Source organism: Chiloscyllium plagiosum, chromosome 35 (assembly GCF_004010195.1).
Source record: "Chiloscyllium plagiosum isolate BGI_BamShark_2017 chromosome 35, ASM401019v2, whole genome shotgun sequence".
Lineage (NCBI taxonomy): Eukaryota > Metazoa > Chordata > Chondrichthyes > Orectolobiformes > Hemiscylliidae > Chiloscyllium > Chiloscyllium plagiosum.
Genome location: NC_057744.1, coordinates 41,135,431 through 41,161,452, shown reverse-complemented (window position 1 = coordinate 41,161,452; position 26,022 = coordinate 41,135,431). Strand labels below are relative to the sequence as shown.

The window sequence follows — 26,022 nt, the reverse complement described above, 5'->3', positions numbered from 1 at the left end:
TCACAGGGAAGCAGACTGGGAAGAGGGTCCTGCAGTCGTGTCACAGGGAAGCAGACTGGGAAGAGGGTCCTGCAGTCGTGTCACAGGGAAGCAGACTGGGAAGAGGGTCCTGCAGTCGTGTCACAGGGAAGCAGACTGGGAAGAGGGTCCTGCAGTCGTGTCACAGGGAAGCAGACTGGGAAGAGGGTCCTGCAGTCGTGTCACAGGGAAGCAGACTGGGAAGAGGGTCCTGCAGTCGTGTCACAGGGAAGCAGACTGGGAAGAGGGTCCTGCAGTCGTGTCACAGGGAAGCAGACTGGGAAGAGGGTCCTGCAGTCGGTGTCGCAGGGAAGCAGACTGGGAAGAGGATCCTGCAGTCGATGTCACAGGGAAGCAGACTGGGAAGAGGGTCCTGCAGTCGGTGTCACAGGGAAGCAGACTGGGAAGAGTGTGCTGCAGTTAGTTCTTATCAAGTAAGAAACAAGAGTGACATCAAAAGTCTATAAGTCAGGAAGGGGAGGAATTGAGGGCAGGACAATTAAACCAAACATCAGATCAAGACCTGTCACAGCCAATGATTGATGAAAGTTCTGTATTTATTAATTGGTTAAAATCTACAGTATTCTCATGTTTAACCCTATAAACACATTGATGGTAAAGTTAGTATACTGCATAAAAGGCAACAATGTATAAATAACATAACTAAATATTTAATTGTCTCATTAAAAATGGCAGTGTGTCAAAACTGCAGTATGTTTGAGCTCAAAGACGCCATCGTGATTCCGGCCAAGCATCTCTGTGGTAAGTTTTTAAAGTTTGAACTGTAGGCTGAACTACAGAAACTGTGATGCATCAGGGAGCAGGGAGTTTACCTGGATTCCTTGTACCTGGAGGCAGTCACTCGATAGTTTCTTCTCATATGGGCAGTGGTGAGTAGGTAAGGTAGGTAAGGCAGGTAAGAGCACCCAAAGGATAGGAGCGTCAGCCTAAGCAATTGTCAAACATGTTTGATGTTCAGCTTGTTTGAGTGAGAGTGGGGACTGTGAGATGGATGAGTGAAATGACGGTGATGCCATGGGACTACTTGTTGCCACGGAAAGACCCCTTCCACCCTGTTAATATTGTCTTCCAACCTTTTCCGTCAGGCAGAAGATACAGAAACTTGAACACATGCTCCAGCTGATTCAAGAGCAGCTTCTTCCCTGCCATAATTAGACAGCTGAATGGACCTCTCAAACTTCAAATAATGTTGATTTTGCTAATGTTGATTTTTGCGTGCCTCCTGTGCAGCCATAATCTTTTATTCCTCGCTCTGTCCAAGCATCCTATGATCTGTATCGGCATCACCAACTTATGATCTGTATGTCCTTGTTTGCTATGATCTACCAGTATTGCTCACAAAACAAAGCCTTTCACTGTACTTAGATACATGTGACTACAATAAATCAAATCAAATACAGGAAGCCATCCAGACGGAATGTGGTGGTAGTGGGGGACAACAGATGCAGGGGAGTTGAAACTGTTCTCAGTAGCACAGAAGCTGTGCTGTCTGCCTGATGTCAGGATATCTATTTTGGATTAGAGGAAAGCTTGCAGTGGGAGGGAGAGGATCCAATTGTCATAGTCTATGTCAGCACCAGTGACAAAAATAGAACTAATAAAGAGGTTTTGCACAGCCATATGAGAAGCTAGGCACCAAATTAAGCACAAACTCTGATCTGTGTGCAAATTGGCAAAGGGTAAACCAAGATGAATGTATTGCTGAAAGACTGGTGTGGGAGATGTGAGTTCTGGTTCATGGGATACTGGCACCAGTACTGCGCAAGTGGGATCTCTACTACTGGGGCAGTCTATAACTGAATCATACTGGGACCGGTGTCTTTGTGAAATAGGAAAGTATAACTGTTTTTAAATTAAATATGGAGGGCCAGGATCCTATTTTGCAATGCTGTGGTGAATCAAAAAATAGGGAAATTGCAACAGAGGAAGGAATTAATATAAACATAAAAATTATAATATAAACATTATAAAATAATAAACAGACAATGACAGGATGGACAGAATGTAAATTTAAGAGCAAATCAGCAGATGAGAGGTTATAAAAATAATAAAAGGGCAAAACGTGAGGCACTGTATTTGAATTTAAGACATAATAGCATTCAGAACAAAACAAATGAGCTGGTAGTACAAATTGAGAGAAATAATTACAATCTGGTGACTATAACCAATGTGGCTGCAGAATAACCTAGAAATGGGCCTAAATAATGAAAGGTAAGACAGGAAGCTAGAAAAGATTGGAGGTGTGGTTCTGTTAATTAAAGATAATATTAGCATAATAGAGAGGGATGACCTTTATTCAGGAAGCTAGAATAAAGAAGCAGTCTGGGTAGAGATGAGGATAAAGGCAAGAGGTCACTTTGGGGAATTGGACCTCCTCATAGTAACCCCATGGTAGAACAGAATATCAAGGAAGAAATAATGATGAATAATTATTGTCGGGGATTTTAATCCATAGACTGGAGAAATCAGATGGGAAAAAAAGTCAAAAGAAGCAATTTATTGAATTTTATGGGACATTTTCTTAGATCTGTATGTAATGGCACCAACATGAGAGCAGGCTATGCAAGACCTGGTGTTGACCAACAAGATAGGATTAATTCCTGACCTCATAGCAAAAGCACCTCTTGGTAGCAATGATCATAATATTTTTGAATTTTATATAAAGTTTAAGGTGGAGAAGTGTGGGTCCAAGATTCCTATTTTAAATTTAAATAAGTGCAATTATGAGGGCATGAAATCACAACCAATGAAAATGAACTGGCAAATTAGATTAAGGTCAATAGAGATATAGTGGCTAACATTTAAGGGGTACATTGTAGATACATTACACCAAATAAGAAAAATTCTAAGGGAAAGGCCTACCATTGTGGTGTACTAAAAAAAAGTCAAAGATAGTATCAGGCTCAAAGAAAAGGCATGTCATTTTGCAAAAATAGGTCGGAAGCTTGGACAGAATATAAAAAACAGAAGATTGGCTGGCCAACAAGGAGCAGAGGGTACAAGTAAATGGGTCTTTTTCAGGTTAACAGGGTGTGTTGAGTGCTGTTTCACAGGATTGTTAGAGTCATAGAGATGTACAGCATGGAAACAGACCCTTCGGTCCAACCCGTCCATGCAGACCAGATATCCGAACCCAATCTAGTCCCACCTGCTAGCACCCGGCCCATATCCCTCCAAACCCTTCCTATTCATATACCCATCCAAATGCCTCTGAAATGTTGCAATTGTACCAGCCTCCACTACATCCTCTGGCACTCTTTACAAGTTAAACAAATGATTTGGATGAAGGGACTGTAACTATGGTAGTTAAATTTGCTGATGACACAAAAGATAGGAAAGAATTTAAATTGTGCCGAAGACGTAAAGAGCTTTCAAAGGAATAAAAGTAGGTCAGGTGAGTAAACATAGATCTGGTAAAAGCAGTACAATGTGGGAAAGTGTGAAATTGTCTGTTTTAGCAGAAGGGAAAAATCACGTATTTAAACCATGAGAGGTTGAAGAGCTCTGAGATGCAGCAAAATCCTAGTGCATAAATCACAGAAGATGAATATGAACATACAGGAAGTAATCAGAAGAATTATTAGAATGCAGTGGTTTAATGCTAGGGAAATTGAATGCAGGACTAGGGAGTTTATGCTTCCATTTGACAGGGCATTTGAGAGACTGTATCTACAATATTGTGCACAGGACTGATGACCATTACTTACAGAAGGATTTTAATGAATTGGAAGCAGCTCAGTGAAGGTTTGTTATGCTAACACCTGGAATGGGTGGATTACCTTATAAGGACAGGCTAGACAAGCTGAGCCTGTATTCTGTGGTGTTTAGAAGAGTCAGAGGTGATTTAATTGAAAAATATAAGATTTGTGAGGATTTGACTGGGTGGATGTTGAAAGGGTGTTTCCTCTTGTGGGAGAGTCTAGAACAAGGGATCATAATTTAAAGATAAGTAGTCACTATTTAAGAGATTAAGGTAGCATTTTTTTCTTTCAGAAGGTTACGAATATTGGAAATTCCCTTCCTCAAAATGGAATAGCATAGCTTTTATTGTTACGTATACTCAGTGTTGTGAAAAGTTTATATATTGCCAATTACAGCGCTCTGTACAAAAGTACCTAGGCTTCTTTTGTTACAAGTTTTGTTACAGAAATGAAATGTCCAGCATTACAGAAAAAAATTCAGTACAGCAGACCATGCTGGCACTTAGCTTCCAGTCTGCACCGGACCCTGGCTCCCAATGCGCCAATGACACCCCGCATCAAGAGGCCACTGTGCCAGGTCAGGAGTCACCCTGCTACACCTTGAGGCCCCGACTGGAGGAAACCACTGCACTAGGTCAGGAGGTCGCCAAGCAGAGAGGCTGCAACACCAGGTCAGGTGATTCTCATGCTCATGCTGGGAGAATGCCACCTGTGCCAGGAGGCTACTGCAGGATGCTGGGAGGACGCCACACCATGCCGGGAGGACGCTGTGGGAGGCTGGAAGGATGTCATGTCATGCTGGGAGGCCAGGAGGATGCCACGCCATGCCAGAGGCTGATGAACAAGGTCGAGAGGTGACTATGCCAATGTCGAGACGCTGCTGCATGAGGTTGAGAAGTCACCACACCACACTGGGAAGCCATTTTGAGAGGTTGCCACGCCAATGCCGAGAGGCCACTGCGGGAGGCCGGGAGGATGCTGTGCTGCGCCAGGAGGCTGCTACGTCAGGCCGGGGATCAGCCCTCCTCACCAGAGGCTGGGAATTATTGTCAAAGGCTGGGAGTCAAAGGGAAGAAAAGGAAGAGTAGAAGACAAAGAAGAAAGAAGAAACACTTCGAGGAAGAAAAAGAGAAGAGAAAGAAAAACAAGAGCAGGCGAGTTCCGGCTGGAGTGTCCTCCGTTGCTGCCGTCCTAAGGCTGTGGATGCACAATCTTATTTTTAAGGTAGAGATAGATTCATGATTACCAAGTGGTTGAAAGATTATCAGGGGTATGCAAGAATGTGCGATCAGTCATGATCTTATTGAATGGCAGAATAGACGCAAAAGGCCAGTGGCTTACCCTTGTTCCTTGTTTCTATGCATGTTATATTTGCCAGTAGTTTCCTTCAGTTTTCAAGCCATTCAGCATTAAACTTCTCTTCTCCCTCTTTTTTCTTAAAATCTTCCCTTTCACACTTCTGTTAAAATCGTTTCCTCTAAAAATGTGCCCGAACCACTTTCTCTGCCTTTTCCTAATTACATTCAGTAAACTACTTGTTTATCCATTGTCTCATTTATATTTTTCATCTAGCTGATCCATTCCATTCTTTTCCAAACCAGTACTTCATGGTTACTAACATGCTGATGTCCTCCTTTAGTCAGGTCCGAGTCTGGCATCCATACAAAAGAAAATTTCAATCAAGCTCTTTACAAGTCACTTTTGGAATTGTTCATTCAGCTTTCTAGTCTCTTAGAAAATATTATCCTTTCACTTCTAGTTAATTTTATTGCTAAAGTATTACCTTCCTCTATACTTGAATTTTTGCACTAATTATCTTCATTCTACAAATATGAATGCTTATTCTTGTTTTTGAAATATTAATCATGTTAGTTTTGTCAATATTCACTTTCAACCCTCCACCACCAAACACACCCAGAAATAATCATATCATCAGATTAGATTCCCTACAGTGTGGAAACAGGCCCTTCAGCCGAACAAGTCCACACCAACCCTCCGAAGAGTAACACACCCAGAACTGTCTCCCTCTGACTAATGCACCTAACACTATGGGCAATTTAGCATGGCCAATCCACCTAACCTGCATATCTTTGGACTGTGGGAGGAAACCGGAGTACCCGGAGAAAACCCGCGCAGACACAGGGAGAATGTGGAAACTCCAAACTCCACACAGACAGTTGCCCGAGGCTAGAATTGTTGAACCTGGGACCCTGGTGCTGTGAGGCAGCAGTGCTAACCACTGAGCCACCATGCCACCCCTGATTCTGATTGTTTACATGCTTCTTGGATATTTGTTTTTGATAAAGTGTTTTCTTATGTTGATTTATTTTCCACTTAATGTGTTTTCTTCCCTGTAAAAATGTAACAAAATTCTCACGTTGGATCCTTCTGCACACTAACCTCATAATTGTAATCTAGTGTAAGCCTGTGCTCCTCATTTGCTAATTATTTGGTTTATTGGTGTCCTTTCCACCATAGGCTAACCTTTGAAGTAACCTGATGCTCTTGCATTGGAGGCAGTACAACAATGTGGGAAACTAGCATTCTTGCTGTATAGTCAAAGAGCTGTCAGTGACAAGTCTAAACAGCTCTTGCTGGCAATGTGCAGATCAGGTTATGCAAACTATGAAAATGATGGAATGGAATGTACTGACACATCCAGCCACCCTGCACAGTGAAGTTGCATTATCTCATTCTGAAATTTAACATGCAGCTGGGTTAGGCTGACTGTCCACTAATCTATGAAGTTTTTACATAAACGTCAGTGAAAATGGAAATGAGCCGTTAAAATTGTGAACAGAGTTTTGCAATAGCTGTGCTGTGTTTCTGAGACTCTGTTCCAGTTACTGAAGTGCTGAGCATTCTCAACTGTGGAGACGCTGCGTAAAATTGCAGACTCTGCCTTGCAGTTTAATCAGTGTGATCACAACATAAATGTAGTGAAACAAAAACTGCTGGAGAATTGCGAGAGAAACTTGAGAGGTTTGGCAGTATCTGTGGACAAAAAGCAGAGTTAACTTTTGAGTACAGTGATCTTTTCCAGAACTTGGTTTTAGGTTAGCAGTGACTTAGGTTTAAATCTCCAATTTGAAACAAATTTTAAATCTCTTATAATATTAAATAGCTTGCAATTAATTTTGTTTTGAATCTTGTTTTGAAATTGGAAGCGATGGTGCAAAATTTAAATTCCACTCTGCATTCCATAGGAATGGAATTGTCTGAATTGCAACACAGAGTGCATCAATGGGGTGAAATGTTTGCATATCTATCTGTGTATTTGTGAAGTGCTCAGGAAATGCTGAGAACCTTTACGTATATATCAAGGCTGTCAGGTTAGGATGTAGGGAGAAGCATTAAAGATAGCTTTTTCTTGTTCATCATCATTCTCGAGATAAATATGAAGGAAGTGAAAAGTCCAATTTTGATTTTGTTTTGAAAATAAAAACAAAACAACTGGAGAGGAACCTAAACATCTTACAGCAGCGTTCACAGCCACAGTCTGTCTAATAACCCTGTTCAAACCAGTTTAACATTGGAATTTCTTCTTAGTCAGCATCAGCATCCCAGTGATGGCCCCTTTTTAGTGTGCAAACATTTGCCAGCCTTGGGCCACAACAGAGCTCTGGAGTCTACAGTGTTCTTTGAACAATAATCAACCTTTAACTTCCAGGGCAGGGCCAATAAATAAATATTTATTTTCAAATTTGGGAGAAGATTTGTAGCTCAGGTGCTCGTTGTTGTGGTTCTGTTCGCCGAGCTGGAAATTTTTGTTGCAAGCGTTTCGTCCCCTGTCTAGGTGACATCCTCAGTGCTTGGGAGCCTCCTGTGAAGCGCTTCACAGGAGGCTCCCAAGCACTGAGGATGTCACTTAGACAGGGGACGAAACGTTTGCAACAAAAATTTCCAGCTCGGCGAACAGAACCACAACAATAAATATTTATTTGTTCTTTTTTTTTGGGGCAGGTTCCATAAATAAATACTAATTTGTTTGGTTTTTGCCTTTTTTTAAAACAATGTCAAAAGTCACCTTTAACTCTAACTCCAGCTTGCAGTTCCAAACCAAAAGTGATAAAAATAATGAAGAGGATCACAGTAGGGATTGATGGTGTTTATGTGTTCACATAGGCATATCTTTTAAAAATTGTGGGTCCTTACTGCCTCTTCAAAAAAAGTCACAAATGTTCACCCATAAGATGACTCAATGCCTTCCAAATACTTTGCTGGTGACTTGTGCTAAAATTATTGGGTTGTAGTTTCTGGCTAATGTTTGCATTAATTTGAGAAAAGAAAATCTGTGTGCATTTTAATCGTAGACAAAAGTGTTGACTGTTTTTGTTTGAGCCAGGCACATTTGTTTGGTTAGCTGTATTTGCTTTTGGATGCCACTCAATACAGCCTAATGTTTTTACCTGGAGTAGTTTCCATGTAGCAAAAACAAATCTCACTTTTTTACTCTTCAAGCTGAAGTTGGTCAAAGATTGTATTGCCTGAATGGCTTGTATTCACTCAGCACTTTTTATATATTTGGAAGATCCCAAAGCTCATTGCAGGAAGGAGAATGAAAATATAGATTAAAGAAATTTTTTTAAAAAATACACCAAAGTATGATGAAGGGTTTATGAGAGGTGAACTGAATGCTTAGTAGCAAAAATAGCAGTTTGGTAAGTGTTAAATTTAGTAACAGTGGTGGATAGAAAGTATCATGTCAGTCAGCAGGGTTGGCAGAACTATGGGAATGGGATTTAGTGCAGAGCAGACTGTTTGCTACTGAGTCCTGAACTGGTTGCAGTTGGTGTGAGGTAAGCGACCAATAGGAATGAACATAGGAGAAAGTGAGGACTGCAGATGCTGGAGATCAGAGCTGAAAATGTGTTGCTGGAAAAGTGCAACAGGTCATCACCTTCCTAACCTGCAATCTTCTTCCTGACCTCTCCGCCCCCACCCCCACTCCGGCCTATCACCCTCACCTTAACCTCCTTCCATCTATTGCATTTCCAACGCCCCTCCCCCAAGTCCCTCCTCCCTACCTTTTATCTTAGCCTGCTTGGCACACTTTCCTCATTCCTGAAGAAGGGCTCATGCCTGAAATGTCGATTCTCCTGCTCCTTGGATGCTGCCTGACCTGCTGCGCTTTTCCAGCAACACATTTTCAGCTAGGAATGAACATAGAAGAGTCAGCACAGTACAGGTCCTTTGGCCCATGATGTTGTGCTGAGCATTTATTTTAATCTGAGATTAACCTCTCAATTTATTGCCGTCCATGTGTTTGCCCAGCAGTCACTTAAATGTCCCAAATGTCTCTGACTTTGCTACCACTGCTGGCAATATATCCCATGCACCCACTATTCTCTGCATAAAGAAATGACCTTTGACATCTCCTCTATACCATCCTCCAATCACCTTAAAATTATGATCCCTCGTGACAGCCATTTTTACTCTGGGGAAAAGCTTCTGGCTATCTACTCTCTATGCCCCCATTACCTTGTTCACCTCTATCAAGCCACCTCTCCTCCTCCTCTCCAGTGTGAGAAGCCCTAGTTCACTCAACCTCTCTTCATAAGACAAGCCCTCCAATCCAGGCAGCATCCTGGTAAATCTTCTCTGCACTGTCCCTAAAGCATCTACATCCTTCCTATAATAAAGCAATCAGAACTAGACGCAATATTTCAAGTATGGCCTAACCAGGGTTTTATAGAGCTGCAGCAAAACCTCAACACATCATACGCCACCTTAACAACCCTATCAACTTGGGTGGCAGCTTTGAGGGATCTATATGCATAGATCTCAAGTTCCCGCTGTTTCCCCACCCTGCCAAGAATCCTGTCTTCAACCCCGTATTCAGCATTCAAATTTGACTTTCCAAAATGAATCACTTCACATTTGTCCAGGATGAACTCCATCTGCCACTTCTCAGCTCAGCTCCGTATCCTGTCATGTCTTGTTGTAGCCTACAACTACCCTCAATAGTATCTATAACACCACCGACCTTTGTGTCATCAGCAAATTTACGAACTCACCCATCCACTTCTTCATCCAAGTCATTTATAAAAACTACAAAGAGCAGAAGCCCAAGAATAGAGCCGTGTGGGACGCCACTGGTCACCGACCTCCAGACGAAATACTTTCCATCCATTACCACTTGCTGTCGTCATTCGGACAGCCAGTTCTGTATCCAGCCAGATTTCCCTGAATCCTCCTAACTTTCTGAATGAGCCTACCAGGGGAACCTTATCAAATGCCTTACTGAAATCCATATACAACACATCCATTGCTCGGCCTTCATCAACTTGTTACATCTTCAAAGAACTCAAGGCTCCCTCACAAAGCCATGCTAACTATCTTTAGTCATGATTTGGAGATGCCGGTGTTGGACTGGGGTGTACAAAGTTAAAAATCTCACAACACCAGGTTATAGTCAGACTATCACCTGATGAAGGAGCGTCGCTCCGAAAGCTAGTGTGCTTCCAATTAAACCTGTTGGACTATAACCTGGTGTTGTGTGATTTTTATCTTTAGTCAAACTCTGTTCTTCCAAATAGTCATAAATTCTATCTCTGAGTCCTTTCCAGTCCCTTGCTTACCACAGACATACGATTGACTGGTCTGTAATTCCCAGGGATATTCCTATTGCCCTCTTGAACAGAGGAACAACATTCTCCTCCCTCCAATTATCCGGTACTACTCCCGTGGAGAGGGAGGATGCAAAGATCATCGCCAGAGTCGCAACAATCTCATTTCTTAGCTTCCCATAGTAATCTTGGATCTGTCTGGTCTAGCCCTGGGGACCTATATATCTTGATGTTTCAAGGAAATTCCAGCACATTTCTTAATATCAATCTGTTCAAGTATGCTAACCTGATCCATGATGTTCTGTCAACAAGGTCCCTCTCTCTAGTGAGTACTGAAACAAAAAACTCATTTAGGGCCATCCTTACCACCTCAGACTCCACTATCCCTAATAGACCCTACTCTCTCTCTGATCATTCTCTTATTCCTCATGTAAGTGTAGAATGTCTTTGGGTTTTTCCTAACCTTTCCCACTGAGGCTTTTTCATGCCCCCTCCTTGCTCTCCTCAGTCCATTTTTGAGTTCTTTCCTAGCTACCCTGTAATCCTTTAAGGCTGTACCAGCTTCATGCTTCCTCAACCGTAAGTAAGCTTCCTTTTTCCTCTTGACGAGAAGCTCCTCTTGTCTTGTCATCCAAAGCTCCTTCACCTTACCATTCCTTGCCTGTCTCAGTGGGACAAAGTTATCCAACACTCGCAACCTTCATTGGTCAAAGCATTGAGTAAAAGAGTTGAAAGTAGAGTCGCAGGTAGATAGGATAGTGAAGAAGGCATTTGGTATGCTTTCCTTTATTGGTCAGAGTATTGAGTACAGGAGTTGGGAGGTCATGTTGCGGCTGTACAGGACATTGGTTAGGCCACTTTTGGAATATTGTGTACAGTTCTGGTCTCCTTCCTATTGGAAGGATGTTGTGAAACTTGGAAGGGTTCAGAAAAGATTTACAAGGAAGTTGCCAGGGTTGGAGGATTTGATCCATTGGGAGAGATTGAATAGGCTGGGGCTGTTTTCCCTGGAGCGTTGAAGGCTGTTGGGTGACCTTATAGAGGTTTATAAAATCATAAGGGGCATGGATAGGATAAATCGACAAGGTCTTTTCCCTGGGGTCGGGTAGTCCAGAACTAAAGGGCATAGGTTTAGGGTGAGAAGGGAAAGATTTAAAAGGGACCAATGGGGCAACTTTTTCACATAGATGGTGGTGCTTATATGGAATGAGCTGCCAGAGGAGCCTGGTACAGTTACAACATTTAAAACGCATTTGGATGGGTATATGAATAGGAAGGGTTTAGAAGGATATGGACCAAATGCTGGCAAGTGGCATTAGATTAAGTTAGGATATCTGGTTGGCATGGACAAGTTGTCCCTGTTTTCCCTGGAGCGTTGAAGGCTGTTGAGTGACCTTATAAAGGTTTATAAAATCATAAGGGGCATGGATAGGATAGGATAAGGGTCTGTTATACTCTACAGCTCCTGTCTAATAACAGTATAACTTGTTATTAAATACCTTCCCATCCTGTCTATTCCTATCCCACTCCATGGCAATGTAAAGGTGATGCAGTTGTGGTCAATCACTGAATTGCTCTCCCACCGAGAAATCTGACACCTGGCCTGGCTTGTTGCCTAGCACCAAATCCAGTATGGCCTCCCCCGAGTCAGCCTATCTGCATATTGAGTCAGGAATCCTTCCTGGACACATCTGACAAAATTGGCTCCATCCAGACCATCTACACTAAGGAGGTTCCAATCAACATTGGGTAATTTGAAGTCGCCCATAACAACAACTGTTATATCTGCACCTTTCCAAGATCTGCTGTCCAGTCTGTTCATCCATTTCTCGGCTGCTGTTGGGGGGTCTATAGAAAACACCCAATAAAGTGTACCCAAACAGCTCCTTTCTGTTACTAACTTGCACCCATACTGACTCAGTGGACAAACCCTCCTCTACAACCTCCTTTTCTGCAGCTGTAATGCACTCACTAGTTAACAATGCTACTCCCCCTCCTCTTTTACACCCCACCCCTCCCCTGCCACCCCGTTCTTTTTAAAAGATGTAAACCCTAGAACATCCAGCAACCATTCCTGCCCCTGTGAAATCCATGTCTCTGTTATGGCCACAATATCAAGTTCCAAGTACTGATCCATGCTCTGAGTTCATCGCTCTTATTCCTCACACTCCTTGCATTGAAACTGACCCACTTTAACCCATCCCTTTGCCCTATCAACTGTGTATCCTTCTTAACAGACTCTTTGGATTCTATTTCTGCCTGTTCAACAACTACCCTCTCTCTGATTTGTAGCTCTGGTTCCTATCCCTCTGCCAAACTAGTTTAAACCCTCCTGAAATGCTCTAGCAAATTTCCTGCCCAGGATATTGGTGCCCCTCAAGTTTAAGTGCAACCCATCCTTCATGTACAGGTCCCACCTTCCCCAGAAGGTACCCCAATGATCGGAGTATCTGAAGCCCTCCGTCCTACACCAGCCCTTTAGCCACATACTTAGCTGCACTCTGTCCCTGTTCCTCGCCTCACTAGCATGTGACATTCTGAAATTTTACCCTGATTTCCAAGAGAGCATGGTGTGTGGTTTTGAGGAGATCTTGAACGTGGTGGTGTTCTCACGTATCTGCTGCCCCAAAACCCCTGTTTGAGAAGGGAGGGAGGCAGAAAGTCCATGATTAAGGATGAGATTGTGGAATACTTGGAAGTGCGTAGTAAAATAGGTTTGAGTCAGCATGACCTCATCAAGGGGAGTTCATGCCTGACAAATAGATTTGTTTGAGGTGGTAACGAGGAAGTTAGGCAAAGAAGTGCTAGTGTGCGAATGTAATCTATTTGAATTTCCAGAAGGCCTTTGACAAGGTACTGCACTGGAGGCTGCTTAATAAGAGCCCATGGTGTTAGGGGAAATGTACTCATGGATAGAGGATTGGCTGACTGGTAGAAAGCAGAGAGTGGGGATAAAGGGGTGTTTTCAGGATGGCAGCCAGTGACTAGTGGAGTTCTGCAGGGGTCAGTGTTGGGTCGCAACTACTTACATTATACATTGAAAATCTGAATAGCTGAGGGCATAAACTTGCACATGACACAAAGATGGGTTGAGGGACTGGTGGTGTTGAGGAAGTGGGGAGAATGCAGGACTTGGACTGGCTAGGGGAATGGACAAAGAAATGGCAGGTGGAATCCAATGTTGCAAAATATAAGGCCTATGCTCTTTGGTAGAAAGAATAGAGGTGCAGATTATTTTCTAAATGGGGAAAGGCTTTGGAAATCTGGAGCACAAAGGGGAGTCCTACTTCAGGATTCTCTTAAGATTAACATGCAGGTTCAGGTGGCATTTTGGAAGGCAAATGCAATGATTTCATTTCAAGAGGGCTGGAATACAGTATATATGAGTCTGTATAAAGGGTCTGATCAGATCATTTTTAGAATATTGTGAGCAGTTTTAGGCCCCGAATCTAAGGAAGGATGTGCTGGTGTTGGAGAGGGTCTAGCGGAGGTTTACAAGAATGTTCCCAGAGAATGAAGGGCTTGTCATTGAGGAATGTTTGAAGAATCTGGATCTGTACTTGCTGGAGTTTAGAAGGGTGAGGGGGTGTTCTGATTGAAACTTAGAGGCCTGGACAGAGTGGAGAGAGATGTTTCTGCTGGTAGAAAAGACTAGCATAACCTCAGAATGAAGGGATCACCCCTTAAAACTGAGATGAGGAATTTCTTCAGCCAGAGAGTGGTTAATCTCTGAAACCCATTGCTGCAGAAGGCTGTGGAGGCCAAGTTATTCTGACTGAGATAGATAGGTTCTTGGTCAAGGGTTACAGGGAGATGGCAGAAGAATCATACAGTGTGGAAGCAGGCCATTTAGCCCATAAAGTCCATATCAACCCTCTAAAGAGCATCCCACCCACACCCAACCCCCAACCCTATCCCTGTACTTTTGCATTTCCCATTGCTAACCTACCTGTACATTCCTGAGCACTATGGACAATTCAGTATGGCCAGTTCACTTAACGTGCACATCTTTGGATGGTGGGAGGAAACTCAGAGCATCCGGAGAAAACCCACACAGACACTGGGAGAATATGCAAACTCCGCACAGACAGTCGCCCGAGGCTGGAATCGAATCCAGGTCCCTGGCGCTTTGAGGTAGCAGTGCTAACCACGGAACAGCTGTGCCAGCCTTTTGGTACTTTGTCAATGTTAGCTCCAACATACCTGGCAACAACTGCGAATTCATGTCCCTCATTAGTTAAACCTGTAAGTTGATCCAAACTGTGGTTCCTAACCAGTCCCTCTACTGGAAATATAGTTCTTCATCCACTGATACCTATCTAATAGTTCTGGCTGTTTTCAGTGGACAAGTGTTCAGCACATGAAATCATGTACCATTTAGATACATTCAGTCCATCAAATTTGTAAGACGCTAAAGGAGATTGACAAAGTAAATACAGAAAGGATGTTTGATAGGGCAATCTAGAATGAGGGGTTATAGTGGTTCTGTTCGCCGAGCTGGGAATTTGTGTTGCAGACGTTTCGTCCCCTGTCTAGGTGACACCCTCAGTGCTTGGGAGCCTCCTGTGAAGCACTTCTGTGATCTTTCCTCCGGCATTTATAGTGGTTTGAATCTGCCGCTTCCGGTTGTCAGTTCCAGCTGTCCATTGCAGTGGTCAGTATATTGGGTCCAGGTCGATGTGCTTATTGATTGAATCTGTGGATGAGTGCCATGCCTCTAGGAATTCCCTGGCTGTTCTCTGTTTGGCTTGTCCTATAATAGTAATGTTGTCCCAGTCGAATTCATGTTGCTTGTCATCTGTATGTGGCTACTAAGGATAGTTGGTAGTGTCGTTTCGTGGCTAGTTGGTGTTCATGGATGCGGATCGTTAGCTGTCTTCATGTTTGTCCTATGTAGTGTTTTGTACAGTCCTTGCATGGGATTTTGTACACTACATTGGTTTTGCTCATGCTGGGTATCGGGTCCTTCGTTCTCGTGAATTGTCTGAGAGTGGCTGTTGGTTTGTGTGCTGTTATGAGTCCTAGTGGTCGCTGTCAGTTTGGAAATGCTCTTGATGTATGGTAGTGTGGCTAGTCCTTTGGGTTGCGGCATGTCCTCGTTCCGTTGTCTTTCCCTTAGGCATCTGTTGATGAAATTGCGCGGGTATCTGTTTTTGGCGAATACATTGTATAGGTGTTCTTCTTCCTCTTTGTGCAGTTCTGGTGTGCTGCAGTGTGTTGTGGCTCTTTTGAATAGTGTCTTGATGCAACTTCTTTTGTGTGTGTTGGGGTGGTTGCTTTCGTAGTTCAGGACTTGGTCTGTGTGAGTGGCTTTCCTGTATACCTTTGTGGTGAATTCTCCGTTTGGTGTTATCTGTACCATCACGTCTAGGAATGGGAGTTGGTTGTCCTTTTCTTCCTCTCGAGTGAATCGGATTCCTGTGAGTGTGGCGTTGATGATCCGGTGTATGTTCTCTATTTCCGTGTTTTTAATGATTACAAAGGTGTCATCCACATATCTGACCCAGAGTTTGGGTTGAATTTGCGGTAAGACTGTTTGTTCTAATCTTTGCATTATCGCTTCTGCTATGAGTCCAGAGATGGGTGAGCCCATGGGTGTGCCGTTGATTTGTTCATATATTTGGTTGTTGAATGTGAAGTGTGTTGTGAGGCACAGGTCCAGTAGTTTGAGTATGCTGTCTTTGTTGATAGGTTCACCGTCCTGTTGTCTGTTCCATCTCTGGGAAATGCCTAAGGGAAACACAACGGAACAAGGACATGCCGCAACCCAAAGGACTAGCCACACTACCATACATCAAGAGCATTTCAGAACTGACAGCCAGACTACTGCGACCACTAGGACTCATAACAGCACACAAACCAACAGCCACTGTCAGACAACAGCTCACCAGAACGAAGGACCCGATACCCAGCATGAGCAAAACCAATGTAGTGTACAAAATCCCATGCAAGGACTGTACAAAACACTATATAGGACAAACAGGAAGACAGCTAACGATCCGCATTCATGAACACCAACTAGCCACGAAACGACACGACCAGCTATCCTTAGTAGCCACACACTCAGACAACAAGCAACATGAATTCGACTGGGACAGCACTACTATTATAGGTGAAAATGTGTTGCTGGAAAAGCGCAGCAGGTCAGGCAGCATCCAGGGAACAGGAGAATCGACGTTTCGGGCATAAGCCCTCCTTCAGGAATGCATTCCTGAAGGAGGGCTTATGCCCAAAACGTCGATTCTCCTGTTCCCTGGATGCTGCCTGACCTGCTGCGCTTTTCCAGCAACACATTTTCAGCTCTGATCTCCAGCATCTGCAGACCTCACTTTCTCCACTACTATTATAGGACAAGCCAAACAGAGAACAGCCAGGGAATTCCTAGAGAATTCACAGATCCAAGATCCACAGATTCAATCAATAAGCACATCGACCTGGACCCAATATACCGACCATTGCAACGGACAGCTGGAACTGACAACCGGAAGCGGCAGATTCAAACCACTACAAATGCCGGAGGAGGCTCCCAAGCACTGAGGATGTCACCTAAACAGGGGACGAAACGTCTGCAACACAAGTTCCCAGCTCGGCGAACAGAACCACAACAACGAGACCCGAGCTACAAATCTTCTCACAAACTTTGAGGGGTTATAGTTTAAGCATAAGGGGTAGCAGATTTAAAACAGATGTGGAGAAATTGCTTGTGTCAAAGGGTCATGAATCTGTGGAATTCACTATTTCAGTACAGTGGATGCTGGGAAGTTGAGTAGTTTTAAGGAGAAGATTGATTTTTAATTAGTAATGGGCTGAAGGATTATTTAAGAAATTAAGGATAAAGTGGGCAAAAAAGGAGATGAAATCACCTGTGATCATATTAAATGGCAGAGCAGGCTCAAGGGGTTGAATTGCCTATTCTTGCTCCTGACTCTTGTGTTCAATGTCTCGAATGGTTTTTGTATGAAGCTCTGAAGGAAAGTCACTGCACCCAAAACATTTTCTCTGCTTTCTGTCCACAGATGTTGCCAGACCTGCTGACTTTCTTCAGCTATTTCTGTTCTTTCATAGTTAGATTAGATTAGATTTAGATTACTTACAGTGTAGAAACAGGCCCTTCGGCCCAACAAGTCCACACCGACCCTCCGAAGAGCAACCCACCCAGACCCATTCCCCTACATTTACCCCTTCACCTAACACTACGGGCAATTTAGCATGGCCAATTCACCTAACCTGCACATTTTTGTACTGTGGGAGGAAACCGGAGCACCCGGAGGAAACCCACACAGACAGTTGCCTGAGGTGGGAATTGAACCCGGGTCTCTGGCGCTGTGAGGCAGCAGTGCTAACCACTGTTCCACCGTGCTGCCATTCTTGTTTGAGATTTCCAGCATTCGCGTTTTTTTTTAATGGTTTTTGTATGTTTGTATTTAATGAGAGACCAACACATCATTAGAACAGAATAGTTTTGACTGTTCTCTGCTGTTTTTCAGGAAATAACAATAGATGTCAAACTAGTTCAGAATGTTCAGAAGATAATGCCCTTTGTTGAGTTTGATATGAGATTAGAGCCTGCTTTCTGTGTATGGGTGAGCTGCGAGGAGGATACAGAGATGTTGCAATATAGTTTGGACAGGCTGAGTGAATGGGCCAATATATGGCTGATGCAGTATAATATGGATAAATGTGAGATAACGTTTTATTTGATTGGCTGTAAATTGAGAGGGGAATGCTCAGTGTATTTGTGCACTAGTTGCTGAAAGTAAATGCACAGGTGTAGCAGGCAGTCAAGAGAGAATTCAAGGACAGGAACACGGATATCTTGCTGCAGTTACATAGAGTATTGGTAAGGCCCACTTGGAATATTGTGAGCAGTTTTGATCTATTGATCTGAGGAAGGATGCTCTTGCAATAGAGGGAGTGTAGTGAAGATTTACCAGACTGATTCCTGGGACGGCAGAACTAACATATGAGGAGAGATTGAGTTCATTGGTGTTTAGAAGAATGAGGGAATCTCATAAACACCTATAACATGAATAGACAGGTTAGATGCAGGAAGGATGACCTCAGTGGTGGGGCAGTTCAGAACCAGGGATCATAGTTTAAGGCTAAGGAGTAAACATTTTAGGACTGAAGTGAGGAGAAATTTTTCATCCAGTGGATGGTGAGCCTGTGGAATTCACAACCACAAAATAATTGGTGCCAAAATGTTGTCTTTACAAAAAGGAGGTAGATGTAGCTCTTGTGGCTGAAGGAATCAAGGGATGTTGGGGAGGGGGGTTTACAGTATTGATCTTGATGATCAGCTGCCACCATATCGAATGGCAAAGAAAGCTCTAGAGGTTGAATAGCCTACTGCTGTTCCTTCTATGTTTCTACAGCTTAACAGTGATCATTTGAGAACTAATCATGATTTGATGTGTGGGGGATTTGCTCAAACTTAAACATCTGAATAGTTCAAAGATGCAGGCTATATTGTGGAGAAATTTACAGTAAAAATTAAGTACATCAGTCCAGCAGTGCAATCTTATCACAACGTACACTAGTTCTCAGTCTGTATTGTTGGGAGGATAAAAACAAACTACTGTTGTGACATGCAAGGCAAATGACTAATGATTTGATTTTGTTTTTCTTTCGAGCAAATGCACTATCGTCATCGTCATCATCTACATCCACTACAGGTGGGAAAGCTGAGAAACCTGGTAAACCTGTTTCTGGCATCGCCAAATGATCTTTTACTGAAACTGGAGAGAAATCAAAGGCTTACAAATCCATCTTCACATCTCATAGCTCAGCTAAGCGCTTAAGGGAGGAAAAACCCAATTGGATCACACACACAGCTTACTACTACTGAGATGGCCAGCAATGCTTAAATAGTATTCTTGTCTTTCCTAATATTAAATTGATGGGATTAGCTTTATTATCATGAGATAGATGCCTTCGCCATGTTATTACATGCAGCTGAAGTTAATTCTACAGCTGAATACTTTATTTGCAGCATTTTATTAATCTCCTCGTTGTAAAAGATAAAACTTGGCCTTTGTATCATACTATTCTGGCGATTGAAAATCTGTAGAATCCATATATTAATGTACCTTGATGGGTGCAAGTGCTTTCTGGCAATGACTTCTTACTCAACTTCAGTTTAGTTGGCTGGGATTCAGCCTGCAAATTCGTAACTTTTTTTCAGTATCTGATGACATTTCTAACTCTGGCAAATTAAAATGTTCACCAAATGTTCTTTTTAAGCATTTTTTTTGTACTCTACCACAAGCACTGGTCACTCAGCAAGAAACCACTTTTAGCCAGCTACTTCAGTTGTCCTGGAGATGATTGTAAATATCTAATAGAACTGAGCAGCAGAAGAAAATTGCAAGTTTGTCGATAGTCATAGAGATGTACAGCAGGGAAACAGACCCTTTGGTCCAACTCATCCATGTCAACCGGATATCCTAACCTGATTAGATTAAATTAGTTTACTTATAGTGTGGAAACAGGCCCTTCGGCCCAACAAGTCCACACCGACCCTCCGAAGAACAACCCACCAGACCCATTCCCCTACATTTACCCCTTCACCTAACACTATGGGCAATTTAGCATGGCCAATTCACCTAACCTGCACATTTTTGGACTGTGGGAGGAAACTGGAGCACCCACACAGACACGGGGAGAATGTGCAAATTCCACACAGACAGTTGCCTGAGGTGGGAATTGAACCCGGGTCTCTGGCACTGTGAGGCAGCAGTGCTAACCACTGTGCGACCTTATAGCGATTTATAAAACCATGAGAGGCATGGATACAGTGGGGGGGGTCCAGAACTAGAGGGCATAGGTTTAGGATGAGAGGAGGAAAATTTAAAAGGGGCCTAAGGAGCAACGTTTTCACGTAAAGTGTGGTGCGTGTATGGAATGAGCTGCCAGTGGAAGTGGTGGAGGCTGATACAATTACAACATTCAAGAGACACCTGGATGGGTATATGAATAGGAAGAGTTTGGAGTGATGTGAGCCAAATAGAACATAGAACATAGAAGAATACAGCGCAGTACAGGCCTGGCCATGCTAAATTTCCCGTAGTGTTAGGTAAGGGGTAAATGTAGGGGTATGGGTGGGTTGCGCTTCGGCGGGTCGGTGTGGACACGTTGGGCCGAAGGGCCTGTTTCCACACTGTAATGTAATCTAATCTAATTTACAAGGTCACCCCTCAGCCTCCACGCTCCAGGGAAAACAGGCCCAGCCTATTTAACCTCTCCCTATAGCTCGAATCCTTCAATCCTGGCAACATCCTTGTAAATCTTTTCTGAATCCTTTCGAGTTTCACAACATCCTTTTTATCTTTGTCCTTTACTAGGTGTCTCTGGCACCTTGTAGTGAATTACTGTGAATTACAGCAACTCTGGGCTGATAGCAAGGTCCTCTGAGCTGTCATCCGACAAATGACCACTTTTATTGGTAGAATTGATTGAAGGAGGAACCTTGACTAAGGCATTAGAAACACTTGGGTACCTTCTCAAACAATGTAAATCTTTATGACAGTTATAAGGAGAAGCCGGGTAGGCTGGGACTTTTTTCCCCGGAGCGTAGGAGACTGAGGGGTAACCTTATTGAGGTCTCTAAAGTCATCAGTGGCATAGATAAGGTAGATAGTCAGCAGCTTTTCCCCATGGTAGGGGAGTTGATGACAAGAGGGCATAGGTTTGAGGCGGGTGAAATCCAAAAGACTCCAGAGGGGTAATTTTTTCTGAGTGTAATGAGTGTCTGGAAAAGGCTGCCAGCAGTAGTGGAGGTGAGTACAATTTTGTAGTTTAAGAAAGATTTGAACAGGGGTGTAGGTGGGATAGGTATGGAGGAATAGGGGCCAAATGCAGGCAATTGGGACCAGTTTAATTGTGAAAACTGGGCAACATTAACAACATGGGCCGAAGGGCCTGTTTTCATGCTGTAAATTTGTCTGTAATCTTATAGCATTCTTAATATCTCCTGGAACAAATCCTCAGCTTAAAAATTAATCTGAAGAATATGCTAAAGCACTGATGCATGTTATCATCGTGATAAGGTATAATTTCCCATTTCTGCTGGTCTGTCACAAAGTAGCATTGAGCAAAGGTCAAATATCACCCATGGAAGACAGATCTGTCTGTCTCATGTTCTATATGGTTGCTCTAACCCAGTCAGAGTTCAGGTGTAGTTGCTGTTCTTGCCATTTTGATCTTATAGGTAAATTATTCAAGAAATATCACCATAGCTGTTGTATTTGTTTGGTATAAGCATTCATTTTTGTCATTGTTGCTTTGTAACTGACACATTGTGTGTGGATGTTATCCAGGTTTCTGTGAGCGCTAATTGTCCTTTGCATGTAGATGATTCCTCTCTTAAAGATTTAAAGCAACTCAGATCCAAAGCTCAGACATGTGATTCTCTCAGATACAATTGGCATACCACTATAGCTGCACCGTTGAAATGAAGCCCCATGCTCCTGTGTGATCAGGTTGCTCTGCTGTGCAATGACTGGGATTGGCTGAATATTATACCCATCTTTGAAGCATTAAAGTACTCTTCCCTGAAATTGTTGATTTTACTCTGGATGAATGGGTTGCCCAGTCTTATCCAATGAATTTTGTCATTTTCAGACCGTAAAGTCTGTTTTAGCTAAGAGACAGCCAAGTGGAGCTATTGAATAGGATCGTTTCTGCGTTTCAGCAGTTGAAGCTATTTTATGGCAGGGCCATATACATACTCAGTTAAGCTCCCAGTGCAAAGTGGATGCCAGTGGTCACTTGCCAATTAGTGTCTAATTGTAGGGAGGAAGCCAGTAGTTACTCATGAAGGCAACTGATATGGAACTTTACGAGGGTCCTCTTCATCTGCTGCCCTAGCCTTGATGTATGGACAGAATGGGACACAGTATAAATGATATTCCCTTTCTGGGTTTTATCTTTTAAAATAGCCTGAAGGAAACATTTGAGACTTGGGATAATGGATTTTAATAGTGACTTCAGTTGTGAAGAAGGGTCATTAGAATCAATGTTAATTCTGCTTTCTCTCCATAAATGCTGTCAGATCTGCTGAGTTTCTCCAGCAACTTCTGTTTTTGTTTGTTTCTGACAAACTTTGATCTCTGTGTGTGAAGGCAGAGTGCCATCTGGTGGAGCACCGGTAATTTTATTAATGCTTTAACTGCTGAAATGCAGAAATTAACCTATTAAACGTGCTCAAAGCTCTACTTGGCTGCATCCAAGCTAAAACAGACTTGATCATGTTGATAAACCTGCATTGGGTAGGTAAGACTCATTATTGCTTTTGGAGTTGATGCAGTTTATTCTATGCAATACTTTGCTACGTGCCGCACCTCAACATTTTTTCAACAGCTCCTTAGCTATCCTGGTCCACTTTCATCTTGCCTTTCATCTTATCCTTTCATTTTAAATAAATCTACACACAAGCTATAATATATTCCCATTGGCATCCCTACTTATCCTCCCATATCCTTTCTAATTTTCAGGGACACAATTCCATTGGTGAGACCCATTTACATCTATAAAATTAGAATGGCTAGGAGAAAGTGAGGACTGGAGATCAGAGTCAAATGGTCAGTTTTAGAGCCTGATATACAATTCAAAGTCACCCGATTCTTCCAAGTGATAGGATGGCTACCACTTAAGAGAGGCCTCAGGCATCTTTACATAGTTCAAGGGCCTAATGTCTCTTTGAAAATCTCTGGGGAAATTAGTCTAACTAATGGCCACCAAAATTTCGATTTCATTGTTAAAATAATCTCCTCATTTCATCCCTGGATTTTTTTTCAATTATCAAATATATCTCCTTTGGTCACTAACCTTGCCACTAGTAACAACAGTTGTCTAGATTTTACACACACTTTCCTTCACCCACTTTTTGCTGAAGTTTCTCTTCATTTCAGTCCTAAATGACCTACCGCATATCTTTAAATTGTGTCTCTTGGTTCTGAACTCCCTGATCATTTCCATTTCCTGTTCTTTATTTCCATCTCTGGTTTCTGCATTCTCTCCTCATGTTCAAGTTTCTTTAACTGCAACTGAATGTCACCTGATTCTGATATTTCATTCTCTGGGATACTTGAACTTTCTTTAAACACACGCGAGTGAACATTGGCCTTTGATTATCTCTGCCTCTTTAGCTCTGTCAGGCATTGCTAACTCTAGTTTACCCATTAAGTCATTCATTGGGATCTTAGAAATCTCCCTTCAAACTTAGGGACAACACAACCCTAATCCTAACCCTAATCCTTTGTGGTTTCCACATCCATGTCTTCGACCCAGTACAGAGCCTGCTGTTTTCTTTCACTTGCGTTATTTACAAATACCACACCCAAAACCTCATTGCTTCTGTTTCAGATTTCTCCAGGATGAGATCTCAAACTTTGTTCTGCCTATAGGCTAGTGGTCTGGAAGTAAAACTCCCCACTGTTCCTGGAGACATAACAGGTTGAAGTTCTTTTTTTAAAAAAGTGCAACATTCCCAAATTTACCTGACATAGTGTTGCCTTGCTTTCTGTACTTAGCAAGAATGACTTTATCTAAATAAATAGACTCTAACTACAAGTACACCATTATGAACCATCACTATATCACTATTTGAAACTCTGATCCCTTATTAAACACTCCACTCTCTTGCGCACATGCACACACATGGTGGGGGAAGCAGGGACATTATGGATGGAGGATTTCAAAATGGGAAAGCAGTTCAGTCATTCCTGTTCACTAGGGCTGCTGAGATGACTGTTGTGCTGATCAGAATGTTGTTTCTAAGTCATCCTCTGGGTGCTTACACTGCACATGGTGGCTGTTTCATTTGTAAAAGGTCTCTGACCTATCTGCAACTCTGTCTTTCTAGATGGAAGTGGTTGTGAGTTTGGAAAAATGCTGTTTGAGAATCTTTGGTAAATTTCTGTAATACATAGTCATACAGCACAAAAATTGACTGTTTGATCCAATAAGTCTATGCTGAACGTAATCCCAAACCAAACTATTCCCACCTATCTGCTCCTGGTCTATATCTTGTAGATGCTACACTCCACTACTACTGAGCAATATATGGTGGAGGTAGTAGATGCTTGTGGATGTGTGTCAATCAGGTGGGCTACTTTGTCCTGGATGGTGTCAAGCTGCTTGTTGTTGGAGCTGCATTCTTCCAGGCAAATGGGGAGTATTCCATCACACATCCTACACAGAGAAAATCCAAAGTCTACCAACTTGGACCGTGGGCATCACTCAGGAGGGGCTGGAACAGTTTGGGAAATAGAAACAATAGATGATGCAATGACCCAGCACTCTGTGTTTCTGTGGTGACAGTTTAGTTGAATAGAGAGTATCTTTTCATGACAGCCAATTTCCTATTTTGAGCTGGGGCCCCAGGACCCAGCTATAGTTCCAGTGCCTCTTTGCATCGTTGTCCTTCGGTAACCCATATGATTTACAGGCCATATTTCCATAAAACAGACTAGTTTCCAGAGTGAGTTCTATTTTCATGTCCTTTTTCTCTGCAGATCTGTCCTGATTCGCATTCCCTACTAGGGCATAAATACATGAATACTAGAAAATGTAGCTATAGCAGCAGTCACCTGCTTGCTGCTATTTTACCAGTGTTCCTGGGACGTTTGTCTTGAACAGTGCAGAATTGCTATTCAAAGGAAAATCACAAAGGTGTAAACATGCTGCATATCTGATAAAATAATCTTGGACTTGTCACTAATTAATACTGATTTGTGCTAGTGCTTTAGCCATGTACTATCTGTTTCCATCCCTCAAACTCTCCTTAATGAGACCAAGGCCCCATCGGATTTGGATTCCTTGCGTGGGTTCCTCTGTAAATGTGAATTTGCGAACATCCAATACAGAGTACCTGTGAAAACTTTGGTACACATCAGACGATTCCTATCGATATGAATGCATCTCTAGGGCTACCTGTTAGCAGTGGCACACTCCCAAGAGCTTCATATGATACTGACAGATAACCAGGGATCCTCTATTAATATTGTCACATCCCCAGGGAAACTTCATAAACACTGATTTACTCCCTAAATGTTGGCATATTCTGAGAGTCTTGCTGTGATCACAATCCCAATTTTGAAGATTGATGTAAATGCTGACTCATTGATAGTGACACCCTGTAAATAGTGACACACCCACGGGGCGTGTGTTGTTCATACTGGCATGCTCCCAGGGAACTGATGTAAATACTGACATATTTCCAAGGATCCTCTGTAAATACTGACAAACCTTAAGGAAGCCTGCATAAATGCTGACATACTAATAGGCACTTGTCAAGTAATTTCTGTTAAGGATGATATTCATGGGATCTCCTGTAAATATTTACACACTCCCAGGGACATGCTGTAAATACGAATAAAAATCCAGAGACTCCTAGTAAATACCGACACAGAACCACACTGGATTAGTGGTACTGGAAGACCACAGCAGTTCAGGCAGCATCCAAGGAGCAGCAAAATCGATGTTTCGGGCAAAAGCCCTTCATCAGGAATAAAGGCAGTGAGCCTGAAGGGTGGAGAGATGCGCTAGAGGAGGGTGGGGTGGGGAGAAAGTAGCATAGAGTACAATAGGTGAGCGGGGGAGGGGATGAAGGTGATAGGTCAGGGAGGATGGTGGAGTGGATAGGTGGAAAAGAAGATAGGCAGGTAGGACAAGTCCGGACAAGTCATGGGGACAGTGCTGAGCTGGAAGTT

General features: G+C 42.8%; 1 protein-coding gene across 2 annotated transcripts in view; it reads left to right on the top strand.

Annotated features, from left to right (window-relative positions):
* The window catches only part of rtf2 (replication termination factor 2), a 155,776-nt gene extending 136,237 nt beyond the window's left edge, over nucleotides 1-19,539 (top strand). For both annotated transcript variants that reach the window (XM_043676979.1, XM_043676978.1), the window contains one exon: nucleotides 18,943-19,539. In XM_043676979.1, the coding sequence (XP_043532914.1) occupies nucleotides 18,943-19,034 (92 nt within the window). In that variant the 3' untranslated portion in view covers nucleotides 19,035-19,539. The remainder of the gene's footprint in view (nucleotides 1-18,942) is intronic.
* The last annotated feature ends 6,483 nt before the right edge of the window (nucleotides 19,540-26,022 follow it).